General features: G+C 40.9%; 1 protein-coding gene, 1 long non-coding RNA gene and 1 pseudogene across 8 annotated transcripts in view; 2 read left to right on the top strand and 1 right to left on the bottom strand.

The window, feature by feature from the left end:
* Positions 1-23,954, top strand: part of LOC120610426 (uncharacterized) — a 38,710-nt gene that overhangs the window by 8,947 nt on the left and 5,809 nt on the right. The window contains exon 4 of one of the 2 annotated variants that reach the window (XR_005654928.1): positions 14,316-14,403. The exons of the other annotated variant lie outside the window; for it this stretch is intronic. This is a non-coding gene — a long non-coding RNA (uncharacterized LOC120610426). The remainder of the gene's footprint in view (positions 1-14,315; positions 14,404-23,954) is intronic. 2 annotated transcript variants of the gene reach the window in all.
* Positions 3,465-3,583, top strand: LOC120610565 (uncharacterized; annotated as a pseudogene).
* The window catches only part of ARHGAP32 (Rho GTPase activating protein 32), a 277,299-nt gene continuing 268,504 nt past the window's right edge, over positions 15,160-23,954 (bottom strand). For all 6 annotated transcript variants that reach the window (XM_039872712.1, XM_039872714.1, XM_039872716.1 and 3 more), the window contains 2 exons: positions 22,636-23,612; positions 15,160-21,320 (listed from right to left, as the gene is read on the bottom strand). In XM_039872712.1, the coding sequence (XP_039728646.1) occupies positions 19,065-21,320; positions 22,636-23,612 (3,233 nt within the window). In that variant the 3' untranslated portion in view covers positions 15,160-19,064. The remainder of the gene's footprint in view (positions 21,321-22,635; positions 23,613-23,954) is intronic.

The following is a 23,954-nucleotide window of genomic DNA, read 5'->3' as shown; positions in this document are numbered from 1 at the left end:
TGAACAGAAGTCCTATAACTAAGGATATATGGAAGAAATTACCTTGAGACTGGTAGGTGGGGTGGAGATGCAGAACGAGCTGATCCCACGCCCATGTGTGGCAGTTAAAAATCAAGAGGGATATCTCAGCTGTAGAGGTCCCCTGTAAGGAGCAAAGGGGTCCCAGTCCTACACCAGGCCCTCCAGCCCAGGGTCCAGCGCTGAGGAGAGAAGTTACCATAATTTCTGGCTGTAAAAATCAGCAGAGACTGTGGCTGAGTGAGATAGAAGGCAGCTGGAGTGCAAGTCATTCCTCTTAAAGGGCCTGTGCATGAACTTACTCAATGACGGACTCACTTGCTCTGAGTTCCAGCACTGGGGCAGGCAGCTGAAAAGGTGCTAGGGACATATAGGGAGGAACTGAACTGTCTGGCTTCAGGGCAAGGCCTGGAGGGCCAGCTTTATCCCAGAGAGAAGTGCTGGCAGAAACCATTGTTTCTCTGTTGAGCCCTCTCCCAAGCAGTCTGCATGTGCAGGTACGTACCATATCTGAGTCTCCATCAACCTGGCTAACATCTTCACCCTGCCCTAGTGATTCTCTGAGATCCCGCCCCACTCATTTGCATGTCCACACAAGCTGCTTCCAGTGACTTTTCCATACAAATGATCTGTCTTGGCCTGCAACAGAGCCCCTCTAAGAGGCCCCAGAACCAACATGCCCAGTGGCCAGCGTCAGATCACACCAGAGCACACCCAACCACCTCCACAGAAGACATGCCCAAAAAGCAGATTTGGCAGGCATCATAGCCCTGCTAAAGCATATCTTGCTCTGTAGAGTCAGCCTCTGCACAACAGCTCCTCCACTATAGTCCTCAAAAACAATCAGCCTGAGGGTCGATCCCTCCCATTGACGTACAAACAGCTATCAAAGCTCAACTACAACAGGAGGGCACATACAATGCACTCAAGGGACACATCTGGATTACCTGGTTCGGGTGACCAGAGAGACTGTGTCACTAGGTCTGACAGGACACCTACTACATAAAGCTACTTTACTTAGAGTGGGAGACATACCAGCTCTATGTAATACATAGAAACAAACACAAGGAGGAAGCCAAAATGAAAAGACAAAGAAACTGGTCCCAAATGAAAGAACAGAACAAAACTCCAGAAAAAGAACTAAACAAAATGAAGACAAGCAATCTACCAGAGGCAGAGTTCAAAACACTGGTTATAAGGATGCTCAATGATCTCAGTGAGAACTTCAATGAAGAGATAGAAAACATAAAAAAGAACCAGTCAGAAATGAAGAAAACAATAACTGAAACGAATAATACATTAGGGGGAATCAACAGTAAGTTAGATGAAGCAGAAGATCAAATCTGCGATTTGGAAAATAAGGTAGCAGAAATCACTCCATCAAAACAGCAAAAAGAAAAAAGAATAAAAAAAAATGAGGATAGTTTCAGGGGCCTCTGGGACAACATCAAGTGTTCCAACATTTGCAATATAGAGTACAAGAAGAAGAGAGAGAGCACAAGAGATTAGAAACCTATGAAATAATGACTGAAAACTTCCCTAATCTGGAGAAGGAAATAGACATATAAGGCCAGGAAGCACAGAGAGTCTCAAACAAGATAAACCCAAAGAGGACCACACCAAGATACATCATAATTAAAATGTCAAAATTTAAAGACAAAGAGCATCTTAAAAAGCAGCAAGAGAAAAGCAGTTAGTTACCTATAAGGGAGCTTTCATAAGACTGTCAGCTAGTTTCTCAACAGAAACTTTGAGGGCCAGAAGGGATTGGCATGAAATATTCAAAGTGATGAAAAGCAAGGAACTATCACTAAGCTGACTACCCAGCAAAGTTATCATCTAGAATTGAAGGCCAGGTAAAGAGTTTCCCAGACAAAAATAGCTAAAGGAGTTCATCAACACCAAGCCAGTATTACAGGAATGTTAGAGGGACTTCTTTAAGAAGAAGAAAAAAAAAGATAAAAAATATGAAGAATAAAATGGCAATAACTACAGATCTATCAACAATTTGTTTTAATTTAAATGGATTAAATGCTCCAATCAAAAGATGTAGGGTGGCTGAATGGATAAGAAAACAAAACTCTTGCATATGCTGCCTACAAGAAACTTACTTAAATCGAAAGACACACAGAGACTGAAAATAAAGGGATGGAAGAAGACATTTTATGAAAATGGAAATGAGAAAAAAAAGCTAGGGTAGCAATACTTATACCAGACAAATAGACTTTAAAACAAATTCTATAACAAGAGACAAAGAGGGATCCAGTAATCCTACTTGTGAGAATTTAACCGAAGAAACCAAAAACACTAATTCTAAGAGACATATGCATCCGTGTGTTCCTTGCAGTATTATTTAGCCAAGATATGGCTTTAGCAACCTAAGCGTCCATCAATAGATGAATGGATAAAGAAGAAGTGGTACATATGTACAATGGAATACTACTCAGCCATAAAAAAGAATGAAATCTTGCCATCTGTAACAACATGGATGAAACTGGAGGATATTATGCTGAGTCAAATAGGTCATACAGAGAAAAACAAATACCATATAATTTAACTTATATATGGAATCTGAAAAACAAAATAAACAAACAAGCAAAACAGAAGCTAACTCATAGATAACAGAGAACATTTTAATGATTGCCAGATGGGAGAGGAGTTAGGAGATGTCTAAAAAAAGGGGGAGGCATTAAGAAGTACAAATCTGTAGTTAGAAAATTGTCATGGGGATGTAAAGTATAGCATAAGGAATATAGTCAATAATATTATAATTAACTATGTATAGTGTCATATGGGTACTAGATTAATTGGAGTGATTACTTCAGAGTTTATATAAATATTTAATCTCAGTGTTGTACACCTGAAAGTGATATAATACTGTATGCCAACTATAATTGAAAAATAAAAGATTATTTTTAAAAATGAAGGTGAAACAGAAACATTTTCAAATAAATAAAAACTAAAATAATAGCATACCCACACTAAAGGAAACAATAAAGATGTTATTCAGACAGAAGGAAATGATCCCACATGGAAGTCAAAGATCCAGTAAGACATGAAAAGCAGTGAAAATGATAAATATATGAGTAAATTTAAACAAATATCTGGACATTTGATATATTTTTAAAAATAAGATATTGATTAACTTTGGACAAAAGAAACCCTTTTTAATAGTTGGTGTTATACAATTAGATATCCAAAAAGGATAAGAAATACTAAACTTGACCCCATCTCACACTGTATGGAAAAATCATATGCAGGTAGATTGTGGATCAAAGTATAAAATGTAAAATAATAAAGCTTTTATATTCATGACCTCATTGTAGGAAATGACTTTTTAAACAGGACATAAAATTTATCATCCGTAAATGAAAAAGTTGGTAAATCTGACTAAGTTGAAACTACAACTTTGTTCCTCAAAAGATATCATTAAGAGAGTGAAAAGAGCCTACGGCCATGCCACCCTGAACACGCCCGATCCCGTCTGATCTCGGAAACTAAGCAGGGTCGGGCCTGGTTAGTACTTGGATGGTAGACCACCTAGGAAGACGGGGCTCTGTAGGCGTAAAAAAAAAAAGGGAGAGAGAGAGAGAGAGAGAAAAGATGAGTCACATGACATGTTCTTGGCCCTGACCTAACTGGGCTGGGCTGTGAGAAACCTGGAACCATCTGTGCCCAGATGACATCACAGTCATGTTTACAGCCTGTGTGTAAATCTAAAAGCTTGACTAAATATGGGAAAGCCTGAGAACTCTGTTTCCTAATCTAAACCCTTTTGAAGCACAGGAAAACCTGGTGGGGTTAGGCCAGGGCCACTGTTCAGTGTCTCAGTCAGGTGGCTGCAACACCACCTACACTAAAGAAATGACTGTGAAGACTACACATACGTGGATTCCGTTCAAGTGCCCTTGTTTTTTCCTTCAGAGCTAGGTTAGGCTATGAAAAAAATATTGGAACAAGGAGTCAGGTATATTCAGGATTAGGCTATGAATCTCAAAATTCTTCCAAGTGAATGTTTCTGGGGCTACTGAGAAGGCAGTAGAATTCTCCAGATGAACAGAGCAGGCACCATGAAATCGGTTAAAGTCCAGAGACCTTTCGTTCCTCCCCCATCACAGGTCTCAAGAACGTTTTCCTGGCTATTTTGACTCTTCCTCCTTCCTTAACTGCAATACGTGTGGATCTCCCAACTAAATGTGTTGGTCTTTTTATTAGTTTTCTAAAGCTGCTATAACAAATTACAAACAACTTAGCTTAAAAAACTTAAAAAACATATATTACTGTCTCTCAGTTCTAAAGTTCAGAAGTCCGGATGACATGAGTCTCAGTGGGCTAAAATTGAGTTGTCAGCAGGACTGTGTTCTTTTCTGAAAGCTCTACAGTAAAAGTCATTTTCTTGCCTTTTTCAGCTCCTAGAGGCTGGCTGCATCCCTTGGCTCATGGCCCCCTTCTTCCATTTTCGTAGTGAGCAATGGCAAGTTGAGTATCTCACACCACATCACTTCAACCTTGCTTCCATTGTCACATCTTTTATCTGAATCTCTTCTTCTGCCTCTCTCTTCCATTTTAAGGACTCATGATTCCATTGGGCCCAGGGAGAATCTCTCAATCCTAAGATCAGCTGATTTGCAACCTTAATTCCCCATTGCCTTGTAACCTAAAATAGTCACAAGTTCTGAGGATTAGAACATGGACATCTTTGGGGGCCATTATTGTGCCTACTGCAGTGCTTCATTAGCTGACTAGCTTTGTCTGCTCAACACATCCTCTAACCAGTGTGTGTGTGTGTGTGTGTGTGTGTGTGTGTTTGCATGTGCTTCATTCACACGCTTCATTCACATTTGAAATTGTAGCCACTGATTATCAGAAATGTGAGAAAGGATTCTAACAAAGAACACAAACAAAAATAAACAGATGAAATGAAATTAAGGGAAAAAAAGGAATGCAGGGGACAAAAGAAAAATAATTAAAAATAATTAAAAACTCCTCTAATATTTCAGAGAGATAGGTCCTGCCTGGATTCATTAAACAAGAACAAAAGGTGTTAAAGACAGAAACACTCAAAAGACGACAGAACTCTTGGATATCAAAAATATAGAAGTAAAAAAAATCAATATGATTAATTTTTAAATGAGTAAATATACCACAAATTAAAAAAAAAAAAATGTCAGAGATGAAGAGTAGAAAAGAGAAATCAAAGATCGATCCAAAAGAGTGAACATCAAAACAACAGGTGTTTAGAGAGATAACTGAGAAGAAAATATCAAAGAAAGAATGTTTGGATCCCCAGAACGGAAGACCGTATGTTTCATGATTGAAAAGGGCACCGAGTGCCCATCTCAGCTGTTGAAAAAAGACCCCCATAAGGGTACATTATCATTAAAACTCAGAACTCCAGAAAAAAAGAGATCATAAGTTTTCAGATGAAAATAGTTCACAGATAAGGATCAAGAAGCAGAATGGCATCAGACTTCTCAACAACTAGATTTGCCACAAAAGATAAAGAGCAATACCATCCAAAATACAAGGGGAATTTATTTTCAGATTAGAATCCTATACTAAGCCTAATCATCAAAAAATATGAGTAAAAAAATAAATGAGTATTTTCAATTGCTTCCCTGCACTTTTTTTTTTTTTAAATCACCAAGAGGGAATAAAATAAGATAGGATGGGATCCAGGAACCAAGGGATTCCTCGCCGGGAGAGGACAAGGGAATCCCACAATTGCCATGAAGATCACCACTCTAGAGCTGAGCTGGAGGAGGAAGGGCTCCCAGAGAGAACTCACGATGCCCTGCCCCCGAAAAGAAAAATACACAGAAACAGATGATCCGATGTGTTGAGAGCCATATTGAGAAGATAGTTACAGTCTTATAGCCGAGGCTGAGGATGAATTAATGGGTACATAGAAAATATTAGATATTGATTAAAGGATTCAGTATTGTATCTAGAACAGAAAAACAGAAATGAGAGAGTGTCTATGTTGTGTCATTGGGACAGGGGTGGGGCAGTGACCAGACACAGTACCAGCAAAAATGGATTCCCCTCGTACTACATGGTTGGAAGTCAAGATACAATGCTTAAAACTGAAAAATCAAGAAACGGTACATTATTTAGAAATTGGGTGGTAAATACCAGAAGAGATACCTAAAAGAGTTGAAAAAGGTTGTCGTCTCCGAGAAGTGGGGATTAGAAAATGAATGGGAACTGACATGTTATTACAAGCTTTGTTACCCTATTTGACTTTGAAAACTAATTACTTGAATGATTTTCAGTACAGAAAATTTGTTTTACAGGTGACAGCTATTGTAATATTGGTTAAATTTATATGCTAGCTTGAAAACCTTCAACTCTGTGGAGGTACTGGAGTAACTCTGACATCCTACGAGACATACCACTTTGCTTATATGCTACTTCTCTCGTGTCAGAGCATTTTCTCATCTATCACTCCATTTGCCATTCAGCAGTTTCCGGGTGGTCATCACTGCAGTTACCACCCCCGTTTTCAGATAAGGCAATGAAGCCTTTAAGGGGTAGGATAACTTGGCCAAGTCACACGGCCAGTTGCCTCGAATTTGGAATCTGTTGGGTCTAAATAAATTAGTCATGTTCTTATTAATAAAGAAGCTGTGACCAAAACCAAAAATTCCTGATACCTAGTCCTGATCTGATTCGATGAGACGACATTTCATAAAATGTGTTCTGAAGAAATAGTGAACGCGATGTTCTGCAATCCAACACTACACACTCCTTCTAAGACGCTTTAATGTCTACCGTGGAGTAGTGTAGCTCTCTAAGAAATTTTGCAGTTAAATAAATAAACAAACTTATTTAATCCATTATTTTCCAAGCCTTGCCATCATGCGATCTTTTCGGGATGGGGCTGGGAAGGCTCCCACTAACGATAAAGATGGTGAAACAAAACTCGGGGGACAGTGCACTGGGACCAAGTTAAGCCCTGGACAGGCAGAGGAGTGGTGGGCAGGACTGGAAGGTTCTAGAAGGGAGACTGGAGACATAGCTCTTTTCCAGGAACAATGGCTCCTGAATCATAGATGACACTAAATTTTCTGGGGAGTTCCTTCTAAAAATGCAAGTTCTCTGGCCATTGAAGAGGCAACTAACTTAGCGGCACACAGAGATCTATATTTTAAAAAAGCTCTGCAGGAAATTCTGATGTGCATCCAGGTTTAGAAACTCTGCCAAGCCCTACCTGGACTTAGCATATAAAAATAGAGAAGCCAGATTCTCAATATTTTATACCATTTCCTTAAAACAGCAATAAACAATATTTGAGAATCTAGAAACACGAAATCATCCTTAGAAATTATGGAGTCATAATGAAAGCAAACTCTCACTAGAGTTCTTAAGACAGATGGCATTTTTATCCAAAAGTCCTATGTGTCACAGTTCGAATCTAACCCTCTCTTTTTCAGTGCTGGCTCCAAAAAAGTACCTCCTTATATTGGCTCTCGGTTTTTGTTGCCAGGTCACTGCTCTTAAACTGCCTTTGTAAAAGTAGGGTGTAAAGAGATGAGGAAGAAAGCAGTAGCCTACTGAATCATATCTGGAGGCCTGAGTGAACCTTTCAATAAACAGGAACACTTGAGAATAAAAAGTGTGTCAACAGCACCATCTGGTGGCTTCTTCAAATTACCAATTTCTATGAAGTAGGCGTGTCAAGTCTGTGTCTGAACAGACTCCTTGTGGCTACAAAGGACAGCCCTTACCTGGGGGGCTGAGCTTAGGCAAAATAGCAGTTTTCTAAAGTTACTTTTTTTCATGATCTCTTTCTTTCTTAAATACCATTCATTCATTCATTCATTCAACAAACCTATTTGAGTACATACCATGTGCCAAGTTCTCATGGAGCTTACAAACTAGTGAAGAGATAGAGACAATTAATAGATAAACAAATAAATAAAAATAATTTGAGTGATAAGTGATATTTATAGAATTAAGAAGGTGATGTGACTGAGTGGCTACCTCAGATAGGGTCATCAAGGAAGGCCCGATGTAGTGGGATCTCAATGAAGAGAAGTAGCCTCCATGAGAAGAACATTCTAGGCAGAGAAAACAACTTGCACAAGGAACCTGGGACAGGAACAGGTTTGGTATGGGAATAAAAGAAAAGGCAAGGCCACGGTGCTATCTAAATTAACCAGGAAGGGAAAGGGAGAGGGAGAGGGAGAGGGAGAGAGAGAGCAGAAGGGAGGGAGGGAGAGAGAGAGAGGGAGAAGTCAGGGCTTGATTGAATAGTTTGGGTTTAATTCCAAGTGCTATTAGAAGCCTTCGCATGGGGCAGATGCCAAGATGGGGGAAGGGAAGACGAGTGCTCCAGCTGAAGAGAATAGCACTCTCACTTGGCAGTGGAGCAGGTAACTCCCAAACGACCTCCAGGTGGCATAGCCCATCAATCCTTAGGATTTCACAAATACAACACAACCTAAGGGTTGGGAGGGACTTCAAACTTCACTCCAATTACACATCCAGTGATTCAGTCCCTCCTACAACATCCTTGCTCAGCATTACGCACTTCTGATGGCTTCCGCCATTACGGTAATCAGAACAAGTCTAAATTCTTTTCTTCTGAGAGCTCTGCATATACTTAGGCTGACTGTCATGCTTGTTGCCGCCCTCCCAAGTCTCTCTTTCACCATAATGTGGGTTACGAGTTAGCTGAGTATGTTGCTGAGGAACTCAGAAGGCAGAGTAGGTGATCAGGTACCTTCCCAGATGGTAAGGAGGCCTTTGGACAAGGGTCACATTGTCTAAGATAGGGGACAAAAACTGTCCATCTTTGGAAGGTGAAAACACCCCAGAAAGCCAAGAATACCTTAGTAGGAGAGCGATGGTATCAATACGCTATCCTGGGATATTCATTTGTTACTAGAGTAGCAAAATATTATTTGAATCCAACATTGGATGCTTTTGCCTAGCCCCAAGGAAGCCACCCCTATATATTTTAATTAATTTTTTTAAGTGTCATAAAACCCAAAAGTGTCAAGAGAGCCTTTGGCACCCTAATAATAAACTCTGGTAGGAAGAGAACCATTTCCCACCTTTAATCAATGTGAAACACTTGCTAAATGCCATTGAGAGGAGCGCAAGGGAAAGGAGGGGCCAGGTGACAGTGAAATCCAGAGCCATGACAATGACTTTCAGAGTTCTTGAAGTTTCTGGGGTCTTGGAGTCCCAGTAACTTTATCCTATACAGTCTAGGAAACATCAATGAGCTCACTTCCTACACTTTTATTTACCTGCTTTGAAACTCAGGTAACTTAGAGAAGCAGATCATTCACAGACTAACTCATTTACATTTCCCCATATTCTACCATCCCTTGGTACATAGGTTACTATATATTGTTGTTGAAAATTATTCGAACCTTATTCTTTTTCTTCTCTTCGAAAGTTGTTATCCTGGGGAAAAAAAGGGTTCATTACATCTTCTCAAACCCACACCCAAAGATGCTTTTGTAGGATGGATTTGAGTGTGGGAAGAAAGTCTTTCCTGGACACTTATAATATCTCCATTCTTCCCCTCCAAGGAACTCCCCATCACTACTTTGCAAATGTTGTTCAAAACTGACCTTGAAAAAGATTTTCTAATTCTAGCAGTGTCTAGTCACTCTGGCAGTTGAATTTGAGATAATCTAAGCCTACTTGCTTTCTTTTGGGGGGTCATCAACCACCACCAGTAGTTAGTGCTTCTAATATAGGAAAGCAGATCAAAAAAGTGATGTTGGACTCATTCTTGGCACTAGAGAAAGATAACTTGTTATATTCCAGTACCCAAAGGGTTTCCTAGCACATGACTTTCATTACATTATCATGGATAACAGACCCATCAGTTCACTCATTCAACAAATATTGATGCACATATTATGCTATAACACTGTTTAAGGCACTAGGATATAAGTGAACAAGACAAAGTTCTTGTCCTCTTGGAGTTCACATTCTAGAGGAGATACAGATATTACACATATAATATCAGAAAGCAGAATAAGTGGCTTGAGAAAAATAAGGTGCTATTTTAGGCAGGATGGTCAAGGGAAGTCTTTTCTAAGGTGGTGACATTTGGGCAAAGACTAAAAGAGAGAGCAAGCCAGGTAAACGTATCTGGGACCTGAGCACTGTTGGGGGGAGGATTGTCAGTGCAAAGACTGAAATGGAAGTGGCCTTGGTACATTTATGGGCTAATGAAGAGGTCAACGAGGACAGAATGACGGGGCAGGGGGAGGGTGACTCTCAAACAGCATTTAAGGAGTAGCTGTGCCCCTTTGCAAGCCTTCTTCCATGTCTCTGGGACCGTAGCAAGATACAGCTTCTCTTTACTTCCAGAAGCTTTTCTCCAATATACAGTCAGAAATTTGTGGGTGCTGGGCATTTCTTGCCACCATTGTGGGACACTCAAAAGTGACACTTCCTCAGGAAATCTGCCAGCCCTACACTGACTCGTCGCTCCCCTGTCCTGGTGCTCCCCCCATCCCCCAATACCCCCACACACAAGCACAAGGAACTATTATTCCTTGACTTTCTCTCAGGGAGTTTTAACCATGGTTTAGATCATTTTCCCATGTTATAATATGGTTGTCAGTAATGTAAGTGGAAGAGTCTGAGTAGAGAGCTAAGTGCTGCTCACCGCCACGTTAGTGCTGCTCACCGCCACGTTAGTGCTGCTCACCGCCACCCAGTGGGGCTCTCCTTTCAGGCACACATCAGACCACACCGAACCCGCCACCTTCCCTGCAGTGGGGCAGAATCTGGAGACTAGCTCTGGCTCATGAGCTATGAGCAGGGATGACTTGTATTACTTCTGGGTCACGTTCTGGGTCTACTTGCACAAGAACCTCCAGTGCTCTCCTCCCTTGCCACAGCTTCCCATGAATATGAACATGAGTTTCAGATGAGGTCTCTAACGGATGGGGCAGCCCCTCTCAGCCCTGACGGCTGACAAGCCACACAAAGGACCATTACCCAGGAGTCACCTGGACCTGCAGCAGACTTTGCTTGCGCAGGAAATACACCTTTTTGGTGTTAAGCTACCGAGATTTTAGTGATGTCACTACAACATAAACTTAGCCTACTCTGATAGGAAGGGATTGCTTTTCTTGCAAATGAATAGTGTCTTCACTGTGCCTGTGTTATGGGGTTCAGGATCTTTGAAAATTCACTTTGGGCAGCAGAGTGAGAAAAACTGCAGGCTCTGAAGTCAGAAAGCTTGGGCCCGAATCCCATTTAACCTCAGAAGAAGGAACTCAGGCACATCACTTATTTTCTGGGCCTGAGTTTCTTTATCTGTGAAGTGGCAACAAAATTAATAATGCTACTTCTCATTACTGTTAGAAAGACTTGAGTATTAACATACGTAAAACACTTAGAATAGCCTGGTACATGTAACTGAACAGTAAATTGTTAGCACTATTACTTACTATCAAGGCAATCACTACATTCTTCTGTGGATAAGCATTTTGCTTTAACAGATCTTGAATCAAGAAAAAAAAAGTATATATGTTTAAGAATAATGGAACGACACTTATTATTCAAAAATGGAGAAATAATCTCTCTTAGCAACTCCCGTCAGCAGAGAAGGCACAGCTCACAGAATCTCATAAGCCCACTGCCCTCAACTGCAGTTATCACATTCAATGGAATGAAAAGGAGACAACGTATCTCTAAAACAACATTGTTCAGTAGTCATAATCAGCGCTATCTACATAAAGGTCTCCACTGAATAATTGCAATATATTTTTAGAAAGCAAGGGCTTCTCCACTGCCATGTCATGCTTCGAGTTTCACTGTGAAGTTTTATTTTAACCACTAAATTTGTCTTGCATCTATACTTACCAAGGCTCTCTTCCTGAAAGGTGTCTCAACTACATGAAACTTTTCAGTTTTTCAGAAAAGTTGACTCAACTGATTCAATTCTTAATAATGTAATTGTATAAGCATAATATAACCCTTTAACCACTGTGTGGCCTTGTACCATTTCAAAGTAAAAATCCTGGATAACTTTTACTGGGTACTTGCTCTCCTGCTAAGCCCTTTAGAAACATCTATTATCTAATTTAGTCTTCACAGCAACCACAAGTAGTAGGTGCTCTTTTTAGTCCCATTTTACAGATGAGAGTGCCATGGCTTAGAAAGGGTTTTAGAAAGTTTTAGAAGGGGAAGGGTTTAGTAGTTCAGTAAGGGCATTAGAATTAGTAAGTAACAGTCTGAATTCAACTATTCAGATATTCAGCTTTAAAGCCTGCTTTCATTAGAGCATAAGCTTGTGTTGAGTGCCTGGGCATAAACTTCAGCTCCACAACTGATGACCAGCTGTGTGACAGTAGGCCAAGACTTCAACCTCTGTGTGCCTTGGCCTCATCTATAAACTCATGGGTTACGAGGAACAAATGAGTTAAATGATGTAAAATGCTTACAACAGGGACTGGCACTACAGTAGAGTAAGGACAGTGTTAGCTACCAGTTGCTGTTGCCTCAAATTGACAATTAGTCAAATAAACTAATTATGTGCTGGTAGTTCTTGTAAAGGTTTTGGTGACAAAGGAGGGCACATCACTTGGTTCTAAGAGTTGTTTTCCAGGAATATAGTATTTCAAAAACTGTTGACTGCCTATAAGTAAATATGCATTAACTACACTTCCTAACTAGCCTAAATGTCTCACACCCCACTTAACTATATATATAGAGTTGATAGTAGTCATTTCACTAGTTTTAGTGAATGTCGAATTGTTTTCTTATATTGCTTATCCGCTCAATTAGTCTCAATTTCTTTGTATGATTATTAGTTTTGAATCTGGGCTTAATGTTTAAACACCGGGGACAGAGAAATTAGTGATAAATTTCAGGGCTAGTATCACTGAAGTGATGGGAAACAAAGATGCAAATGAGAAAAAGTGGCAAAGGTTGATGAAGTAGAGATAGCTTCTCTTTGAGAGGTCTATTAAATATGCCATCTAGATCAGTATTTCTCAGCTATCTGCACCAGAATCACATGGGGTGGTTGCTAAAACTGTAAATTCCTGAGTCCAATTCCAGACCTACTGAATCAGACTACCTGGTGGCTGCTCAAGGACTCATGTTTAACAGGCTCTCCAGGTGCTTTGCACGAATTCTAAAGTTTGAGAACTCCTCGTCAAGTTTAAAACATAAACCAGTGGCTGAGAAATCTCAGGATGCTTTTCAAATGTTTTTAGGGAATGAAAAAAGAACACTAATTGAATGACTCAGTGACAGGTGAAGCTGTATATGCGTGCGACACTCTGTCTTCACATTAGAGTTATGTGTGGCTGCTAACTATCTTCTGTGGACTACCATTCTTCTATGGGGAGAAATACTTGGTGGTTATTAACATGGAAAAGTGTCTAATCCTATAGCTTCCTTGCAAAATGTCAAATGCAGGGAAAACTTACAGTCTTTGTTTCAGTCTCCCTTCTCAGTATCTTACACAGTAATCTCACCTTCTGAAACTTTGCTGCCCAAGCACTGCTAGAAGAAAAGGATAAGAGGCTCTGAGTGATGACAAATAGATGACACAATGTCTGAATCTTTCAGGGCCCCAGTTCAGAACCTTTTTTGTTCACCATTTTGATATGCTTATTTATTTTGAATGATTATTTAGAGGAAGAGAAAGGTTTACAGGTAGTTCATAAACAATAGCAAGAAGTGACATTAGAAAAAAAAGAAGATACAGAAAAATTTTAAAAATAATTCAAGAAGATAAAGGAACAGAGGTGGCAGGTCATTTGGTATAGAAGCAAACATTCCTTTTGTATGAATGTGTCCCCCCAAGCATATCACTATATTATAGTGCAGTAATCCATAGGTATAAATGATGAATCTTTAGGTGTTGACAGCAAAGTTTATGGTTTGAAATATATTCTGGAAACATTCTATTTAAAATAAAAATTAAACCTCACAATCTTTTTTAAGAGGTGCACTCTCAACTATGTGAGAAACAGAGTTAGACAGCTGTCTAACTAAAACGTCCTACTTCAGGTGGTGGCAGATGCCCAAAGTTTTTGCTGTAATGGGGAGTCAATATTAAAATGTGGCTTTTGCAATGAACCACACGATTGAAGTCTCAAATATCATCAATGTACTTGTCTCCAATTACTCAATGATACACATTTTAAGAGCTACGTACTATATTTTCATCAGTATAAAGGAAGTTTGGTGATGAAATAGAAATGAGAGTCCCAGAAAATTAGAAATGAGAGTCCCAGAAAATTAAGCAGAAGACACAATGGAAATGTCATATATGTCTCTTCTTTAATCCCATCGAGCAGTTTCCATGGAAACACCTGTTTACGTCTGGGAGTGTTTATGGAAAGCGGATGTCCTATCTTTGCTTCCGGTCTGGAGTGTGGCATGCAGGTATGTAACAGATGGCTGGCTCACCTGGGTCATCCGTACTAAACAGGCAACTTTCCCTATTCACTGGCAAAAAAAGAAAAGCTCTAATATTTTAGAATGGTTTGTAATTTATGATTCCCAGTAGGAAAACTAGGATTTCAATAGCTGAATATTGGGGGGTTTTGCCTTCAAAGAATCCTGGTTGATACTGAAATGTTTCTGAGAAGAATTTTGGCACAGGAATACACTCTGGACCCCACCAGGCAGCTGGGTTACTGGCAGCACTTGTTTTATCAAAGTATTTTATCTGGGTTTGACACAAACCAGCTTGCCACAGGTGACCAAGTTTAAGAGATGATTCTTTTCTGGTCATTTTATTCTGAAAAGTAAATAGAATGTCCAAGATGGTTTGTGAGGATCTTTAGAAATATGGATATTATTCAGAATCTCCTTCTGGAGTATCCTAAGAAACCAAATCAGTTTCCTGGGAGCTGCAAGCCCGAGGTAGCAGGTCTGCTGAGGCTTTCCAGTAAGATCGAAGGGCCTCTGCAGTTCTAAGATACTGTTTTGACTTGGGGAAAATATGGCCCAGCAGCATACTGTGGCAAATAGATATAAACAGGTGACATTAAATCCTTTCCATCAAATAACATACCATTTGGGATAATAATCTGTGTTATATAAACATTAACCTTTAGGTCTGAATATCCCCAGTCAACCGCCCTAACTTGTAGTTATAATTCGTATTAGGTTAAAAAGGAAACACACACAAAGAAGTCTGTTTTAACCTGAAATAATTTTGTTGATATTTGAATTGCTTTCAGTGGGACATTTGCTTTAAACCACAGGGTTCTCCATCTGGATTATCAGAGTACAAAATCTCTTCTCTCCCCCCACCCCCAGCCAAAACAAAGAAACAAACAAAACCCCCAAACCCACACTCAGCTTCAAATAAGTTTTGAAGAAATGAGACTCTAAATATTTACATATGGGTCAAGAAATAAATCACAAAACTATTTACAAAAATACACAAGCTTATATGCATTAACAATTTACACCAGTTCACAAAAATATTAAAACATAAAAAACCACTATATAAATTAAAATTAAGAACTCAAAAAGTATGATCTAAGACTTCCTAGGATGCTTCTCTCATGCAGGTCATGGTTGAAAATTCAGATTTTGCTACCTTAGAATCTAAACTGTAAAACATTTTTATTCTTTGAACACTAACAGTACTAATCAGAAAAGGAAAAAAGACCCTCTGTGCACACTGACATTATCTTGCACACAGTTAAAATATACCATTCCTGACATTTCCGTAACACACAGTACTGAAAATCACATGCTCTAACCATTTGGAAGTAACTTTCTGATATACTCTTGCTTTCATTATCATTTCCTTCACACACTGCTTAGAAGATTCTTTTCCAACACATTTGCGGAGGGCGGTGGAGGGGGGGCGGTAGCGTGACTGACAGGGCGGGGAACAGACATATGAACTTTGCCAGCTCCTTAACTAAAGGGGCAAATTTCAAATTTACATTGTATGCATCTATTGCTGCTTCAAATGTGTTAACCTACTCTCTATCCCCACTTACATTAATGGTTCCTCTTCTTTACAGAATTAGTTCTAGAATTTTTCAACCTGACCCTAACTTCTAAAAAATGCTTTGCCATTATAAAAATGTTCAGGCCCTATCCTTGGGACCATCCCAGGGATTGCATGTTTAAAAGAAAACTGAATACAGTAAGCAATAAGGCTCAGATGAAATTTAGTAAAAAAAAAAAAAAGAAAATGAAACCTCTGGGGCTGTTAGCAAAGTCTCTGGCCAGACATCCAGGGAATATTTATTTCAATCAAACTATGGCATCAGAATTTTGCCAAAAAGATGAGATCTGGAGACATGAATATGAAAATACTAATAAAATTATGGGTTTAATGCATAAGGCAGCTCCATTTCCTTGATCATAATGCTCCATGTCAGAATTTGAAATAGTAACATTTAATTAACCTATCTGTGAAGTCACACACAAGGTGAACTATGCTGAGGTAACCTGGCTCACAGTGATTTGCCATCCAATTTCTACCCTACAAGATTAGAAAGGGAAAGATACAGGCAAAGTCCTTCAAATAACTGAATCCAAAGTTAAGGCTGTATCTACATACATAAGTGAAACAACTCTAGATTTTGCTGAAAGTTTGTGTTTCACACTTATACCAGAAATTTGAGTCCCTATTCTGTATTCAAAATACGTACCTGATATTTCTAAGCCCATAGGATATTAATAAAGTGATTGCTTTGAGGAATTAACCTTAGTATTTATAAAATAGACTTCAATTTCAGGAGTAAACAATGTGTGTGACAACAAATCCACAAATATTAAAATTGGACAGGACTTCTTCAGCCACATCCTTCTGTTTCTTTTTAATTTAAAAAAAAAAAAGCTGCTTTAGAACAGTGTGAAATGTTTTACTAGAATTACTAGTTACCAAATACCATTGAGAAAAAAATCTGTTACTAAAGCCATCTGTATGTCCTTGTCACACCAGCTCCCCTTTGTAATCGCCATGCTGCTGGTGAGAACTTACAGGGCTTGTGTGATCCCAAAGGGGCCATGAGTTGCCTACTTGACAAAAAGATGGTTAAGGTAAAAAAAAATTAGTGCTGTGTATTCACCGAAGACCAAACTCCTGCGAACAGCACCTGATGTTTGTGTGCTAAGTGGAGGATTCCTACCTCGTTTCCCAACATTGAGAACATATGCTAGTAGGGTCTGCACTTTTAATGGAGAGGCCTAAATTTCCACAGACCTTTTCACATATAGGTATTTTAGATTTCTACCATGATGTTTATTGACCCCCTCTGATCAATTCTGGGGGAACAACAACAACAAAAGACCTTATAGAGTATTTCCACATATAAATACATGTGTTGTTCTTAAAACTTTATTTCTTTTCCTAAATATAAACCCTTAAAATGCAATCACTTTTTTTTTAAATAAAAAACTGGCATGACTCCTAATCTTTATACAATTTCACAGCAATAATAGCAGCATAAATTTAGCCTCTTAAAAGATTTCTTCCTTTGCTCTAAATAGAAGTTAATTCCAAGTTTTAAAAAACCAGAGCAGCGACCATCCAGTAAATGGAATGAAATTCTCCTAGGGTCTTCTACAAACTGAGCATTTAAAACATGTGCATGTATAAAAATCAAGTATTATTAAGAGTTATGGAATGAAATGACAGTCTAAACTCGTTTTGTAGATAAAGGACTGCCTTGCTAGTCTGGCATATATGTTATGGGGTGAGTTGAGAAAATGGAATGGATTAGGCTAGAGGCATCTGCTCCAACTCTAATCAGGAATGCAACTTTCAAAGGAAAGTCCTGGGTACTGAACATGTTTAACATGTCTACAGAGTTATACAAACTATATACTTGAACTGCTGGTGTAGATGGCAATTACAGTAGACTGCGATTGCAGACATAGAGTGAACAAACAGCGCGCTGAGTCCTCAGGATGGAAATGGTAACCGTGCGGAATTCCAACGGGTGAAATGGGGCTGTGTCCTAAGCGGTTATTGCAGGAAATTTCAGTTTTACTAACAGGTAGCTACTTTAAGAATTCCCAAGAAACCTGTGCTCTGGTTTAAAAACAGAAATTAACATGTAGGTTTGTAATCATGATAAATTATGTGTGTTTATCCAGTCACACCATGCTGGGGTTTTTAAAATGAAAAACTTTGCTTTAGTAGAACACACGGTATGAAATGTTTTTACTAGGATTACAATTTACCAAATATTATTTAGAAAAGAAATAGCTGAAAGCAGGCAACACATTAGAAGCGTTGATACGGTTTTCTGGTGCTAACAGTGTTCACTAACTTCCACCTGAGAAATGCCTGTAATTCTAACTTTTAACAATCCTTTCCACAGTGATGCGAGCCTGTTCACTGAACCGTGAGAAACAGCTAAGAAAAATAAGAATGTGAAGACCATGGCTCAGCCGGGGTATAAGTGGTCTGACATTTTATGATGACCCCTTATAAAATTCTTAGTCTTAATTCCCTCATTTTTTAGTTATAATTTGCTAAATGTCCCATAGACTTATCTGAAGGATCAGGGAGAAGTTTTTCTCAGACCTAATTTATAATTTAACACACAGACCCTTCTAAGACAGGGAAAATGACGTGAGAAAAACTGAGTGTCAGTCTGGGCAAGTGTCATAGGTATTGAAAAAGTCAGTAGGAATGCAACAGAAAACGCAAAAGCCTCCCAAGAAAAAGATATAAACTGCTCTGAACTATACAGCAAATACTAAGAAGGACAAAGTCAAATTCAAATTCAGGTAAAGGCAGTCCTCAGGCTCTTACAAATTAGCTCTATATGGCAAGTATGCTCTGTGACAAATTTCTTTTCTAGGTTTTCAGCACAGTGCTTTATAATCATTCAGATCTCTTTTAATGACAAAAATGACAGTTTATAGTTGGAAGAGGTGGTAATAAGACAGGAAGGGAAAAAAGATGGTGATTTATTTTTCTTCTTCTTCTTTTTTTTTAATGTGGTCGGGGGATTTGTAGCTTTTTTTCCTTTTTCTTTTTGTAATCTTTTTGGTTACTGAAAAAAATAGAACAGTCCACTGTCCAGCAGAGGCTGCTTCAACTCTATTGCTCGCAGGGCTCATTCTGCATGGATCTGTGTTTCAGGATGCTGCAAGGACAGCTCTGTGGGCAGGAAGGCCCCCTGACCCAGAGCTGTAGCATATGTCCTATTCTGCGGGTGGGGAAACCCAGAGGGCATATACGCCCCCATTGCTCCTCCTCCAAAGCCTCCTCTCTGGTGCTGGGGTGGGGAGTGGTAGCCCTCTAGGTTGTCATACTGGGACACAGCAGTCATGCTGCTCTGGCGCTTGCCATGTGCTTGGTATTGGAACAGCACACCGGGGTCCCTCTCCATGTTCTGGGTATGATGGAGCTTCAGGCTATGACTCCTCTCCGGTTTAGGGGGTGGGACTGTGGACTGACTGAAGTGTTCCTCCTCCTTGTAGCAGTCTCTGGAGTGTTTTTCTGGGGCAGGAGGCTGCCGAGCCCGAGATCTCTCCAGCTCTTTGGAGAGCCTCGCCTCTTTGTGGTTCAGTCTTAAAGATTCCTGCCCTGGTGTAATATACTTCCCTCCAGAGTTATGGTAGCTGATGGGCTCAGAAGCATCTGGGATCCCTTTGGACCCAAAATCTAACTGGCTGGCTCCCTGGGGGTAAGGTGGCCCATTTTTTGATTCACACAGTTGCCTATGGCTTGCTTCCTGATGTGCCCTGTGCTCAGGTAGACTACAACCCATGTCATGGAGCTTCCTGTTCCTGAGACTGCTCTGCTTCTGCGGGAGGGATGGTTTCTCTGACTGTCCATTGCCATGTCCTCCATGGTGATGGGCTCTATCGAACTCTGGCTCTGGATGCTTCCGATAGAAGCGGTCATCTCCCTCAGGACTGATGGCCTTGGCTGGATGCCGCCCCTCCTTTCCCTCTGCCACTGAGAGAAGTCCAGTTTTCCCAGGATCTGATTTACTGCGTAGATGGATGACATAGATCCCACCCAGGTCGTCCTGCATAGCCGGGGTCATATTATCATACTGGGACATGACGGGCCCTTTCACCTTCTGCCGAGCCCGGCTCTCTCTCCGGATGGACTGCATACGATATTTTTCCATGTCTTCAAAATCCCATGAGGTGTAAGTGTGCTTTACATCAGCAGTTGGAGGAATGTTCACTACATTATGGTCATTACCGGAGAAATAGCCAGTCACGGTGGCCCGGGGACGTGGAGGCAAACCAGCATAACTGTACAAGTTCTTCCCTTGCAGCCGAGGATTGTAGAAAGCAAAGTCACGATTGGGTAACCGGTGAAGGGGCCTCAGCTGTACGGTGCTATAGGCATCCACATCGCAGAGGGCTCCGTCGGGACCGTAATAGGAACTAGAAGAACTGGAATATGGGCTATAACGATAGTGGACCCGACCATTCTCAAAGTAAGGCTGAAGCTGAGTTACATGATAATCTGAACGGGCCTGGGAGGACTGATATGGCTTATACTGATACAGGGGTCTTGAGCAGTAGGCTGGTTCATCATCTGGGGGAACTTCTGTCCGTGAAATGGGAACAGAGCGAATCATGGCAGATGGTGGGGCATGGAGAGACTGGACTCTCCGGATGGTAGGATATGGTGGAATATCTTCGGGGTAACAACCACTTCTCATGGACGAGCTCAGAGAAGATACATACTCAACCCGGCTGCACGGCTTGGCATGGTGTCCAGACACATTTCTTCCCGGGGCCACATATGTGTTATAACGAGGACCCACGGAGGCTGGTGGCTCTGATCTGGAACCATACACTTGGTGTTGCTCCAGTTTATTGTGATGTGGAGGTACACTCTGGGGACGGAACTGGCAGTTTGGAGTCATATTGAAATGCAAACAGTTTTCTGGACCAAAGTGTTCAGTGGTGACATCAGGCCTAGCGAACGTGGAATAAGTAGTTTTCTGAGACGCATGCTTAGGTTGTGGGACAGGAAGTGGTAAAGGCAAAATATCATCCATGGAGGCTGAAGAAGCAGTGACAAAGGGATGATAACTGGAACTGCTGGTCGCATCTGCAGTGCTGGAGTGTATGGCAGCAGCAACTTTACCCTCCATTGTCCTGGCAGGGGGGACTGGTGCAGGAAAGCTACAGGAAGTGTGCACCGGGACAGACTCAGCACGCAGGTGTAGCAGTGGGGCCCTGGCACCTTCCCACATCTTTTCAGGGAGGCCTGGCTGGAGAGCAGGAGCAGAGACAGGACACTGAGCAGCTGCACCGCCATCGCTCACAAGGACAGGAGCCAGGTCATCCATGGCTCTGGGTTCAGGTGGCCTCTCTGGAACTGGAACTACTCCTTGAACCTATTGAAAGATGGTAATATTATGAGTTTATTTTCTATGCTCCCCTCTACAGAATCAAACTCTACTAAATTTATAACTCACAAACTTAAGCTATTTAGGTAGGAAATTTGAAATTCCTTAAGTCACGTGGTAATGTTGGACAAGACAGTAGGCCACCCTATCCCCAAGGCCAGAAAACGGCCTATGCTGCTATCTGGTGTCACAGACATTACCATCTTTGGAGAACTGTTCTAATTTATGATAGGTTTGAAGTGTGAGATGAGGTTGCCTGCCATTATCTTAATGTGCAGACCAAAAACAAAGGTTTAGTCAAAAAACAGTCACGCTTAAAAATACATACACAGTCTATCTGTTTAGCTTGGGCTTGACATCAAGAATATTTTGTTAAACAAAAAGGGTGGATTCTACCTGGAGAGATTTTTTAAGTGACTCATAGTTGCACAGAGTGAGCAGTTTAAGCCCCTAAATCTAGGGAAGGGCAATAAAGTGACTTGTCTAAGGTGACATTCAACAGTTACTGTCTCTCCTTGTCTTCTACTCTGGTCTGTGGCAGCAGAGGCCAAACATGATCCTCAAAGCAATGCTGCAAATATGGCATCCTTGAGAAGCAGCTGCTGGAAATAGAGTCCTCTGCTAAACACTAGATATTGAAGTACTTTTAGTTCAAGGTGACCATAAAAGACCTAAAACACTTCTTTTTTTATATGAGAAAGTTAGGAAGAAACTTTAGCACTCTGCATAAAACATTCTCTCATCGAAAGAGGTATTTCACCGCAGAACAATCTGCTGGTTAGTGTTGAGAAAATAACAAAAGTCCTAAGACACTGTGATCTCATACTTTTAAAGTCTGCAAGGCAGTCTTATAAATGTCTTGAGACTAAAGTACTTTCAATAGGCAGATATGAATAATTGGCATAGGGTGGTTAAAATGACTTGCCCAAAGTCACGAGTCAGTGATGGAGCTGTGGGTGGGGGGACCAAAAAACCCTGCAACCCTGACACCTAATGCCCAGTTTGACTCATTTGATCATAATCGCTTTGTATTACTATGAAGAAACTGCCTAGATGCTTTAGGAAGGCAGCAGTTAGCAAGTATAGTTAAAGTACAGTCATTGCATAACTGCTCCTTTCTCAGAGAAAAAACAGCATCAAAGTAAAGGCAGATTTTAACCTCAAATGGGAAATGTTTCATGGAAACCTGTCAGAGGACTTAAAAATAAACGTCGCATCTGACCCAAAGATAACACTCTCTGATGTAAAGTGACATACCTTTGGAAAAAGTGTATTTCATCTCATTGACTTTCCCCCTTCTTACCTTGTGGGAATTATTTAATCCTATATTGGTGGCTGCTTGTACCTGCCCCACCACTGGTAACTGCTCTGCTGATCTCTGGGAAGGAGGTGGGGGAAGCGGGCGATTAGTTCTATGAGGACGCTGAAGGGTGGCGGCAGCAAAATCAGCTGCGGTGCGTTGTTCACCCATATCCCAGCTGGCTTCCCTGGTGCTCATTTCAGCTGTTGCTGGAGCAGTTGTCACGTAAGCCATGGTGGCTGTGCTGCTATTCTCTTCAGGGGACCCAGAAGGAGGGTAGATTTTGTCCCTAGGCAAATTAGATGGTATAGATTTGTCTGCAAGCTCTGAGGGGGGATGGGGCTTATCCGCACTTGCACCAAGATAAGAAGGGGGTTGATCTCCACTGAAGAAATGAAGCTGAGACTGGTCCTGATCTGCAAAAGAGACAGTCGGCATGACAGTCTTCCTCGACTGGTCTTCAGGGAAACTTATGTGATCGTCAGACTTAGAGTCTATTAAGGGAATGGAAGTGATTCTGGCCTTTTCTGGGTCCCCAGATGAATAGGTTTGATGGGGCTGACTCCCCAGGAAGTCTGCCTGGTGGAGCTGATCCCCAGATTCAGTTGCACTGGAATGTGTGCGATCCCCAGGAGCTGCTGTGTCTGGCACGAGCTGGTCACAGCTCCCAGATGCACTGTTCTGGAGGTGGAATGGCTCTGCAGGCCTGTCAGGTGGAAAGCAGGCTTTATCTTGAGTAACATGGGAGTAAGAACTAGGCAGCTTATCTTCAGTTGCAGCCACTGCTACATCTCCATAATTTGTATAAGCAGCCTGGGAAGTCCCTGGTCTCTTCAAGGACTGAGTTGAGGCTTGTTGTGCAGACTCAGCTAACGCTAGCGCCAACAGGCGGGCAACATTTTTCGGAGGCGGTGGTGGTGGGATAAGAGAGACTGAACTGACAGGAACGGAATCTTGAGGGGGGTCATGGATAACTGCTCCTGGTGGGAAATTGGGAAAAAAAATGAGAGTGAAAAGGTAGCTTGTGTTATCCTATATGGAAAGCCAAATACTCCCCATTTGATCACTAAAAAATAGGTGCCTTCCATATTTCAAAATGGCAATCCATGATCTTCTATCCCACATGCAAATGTTGTAGAAAACACATCTGGTTCAGAGGAAAACTAAAACAAAGAGTGTTTAAGGATTAACATCTCCTCTTGAATTGCTACAGAGATGGGGGGGAAAAGCAGGTCCCTTATCTGGCTCAGAAAAGAATGCTTAGAAAACAAGCTTCAAGTGCTTGCAGATGGTTAAGAATAGTTTTTACAGTTGATGGTGTA

The sequence above is a fragment of the Pteropus medius genome, unplaced genomic scaffold, assembly GCF_902729225.1.
Source record: "Pteropus medius unplaced genomic scaffold, Ma_sr-lr_union100, whole genome shotgun sequence".
In the NCBI taxonomy this organism is placed as follows: domain Eukaryota; kingdom Metazoa; phylum Chordata; class Mammalia; order Chiroptera; family Pteropodidae; genus Pteropus; species Pteropus medius.
This window is presented reverse-complemented; position numbering and strand designations above follow the sequence as displayed.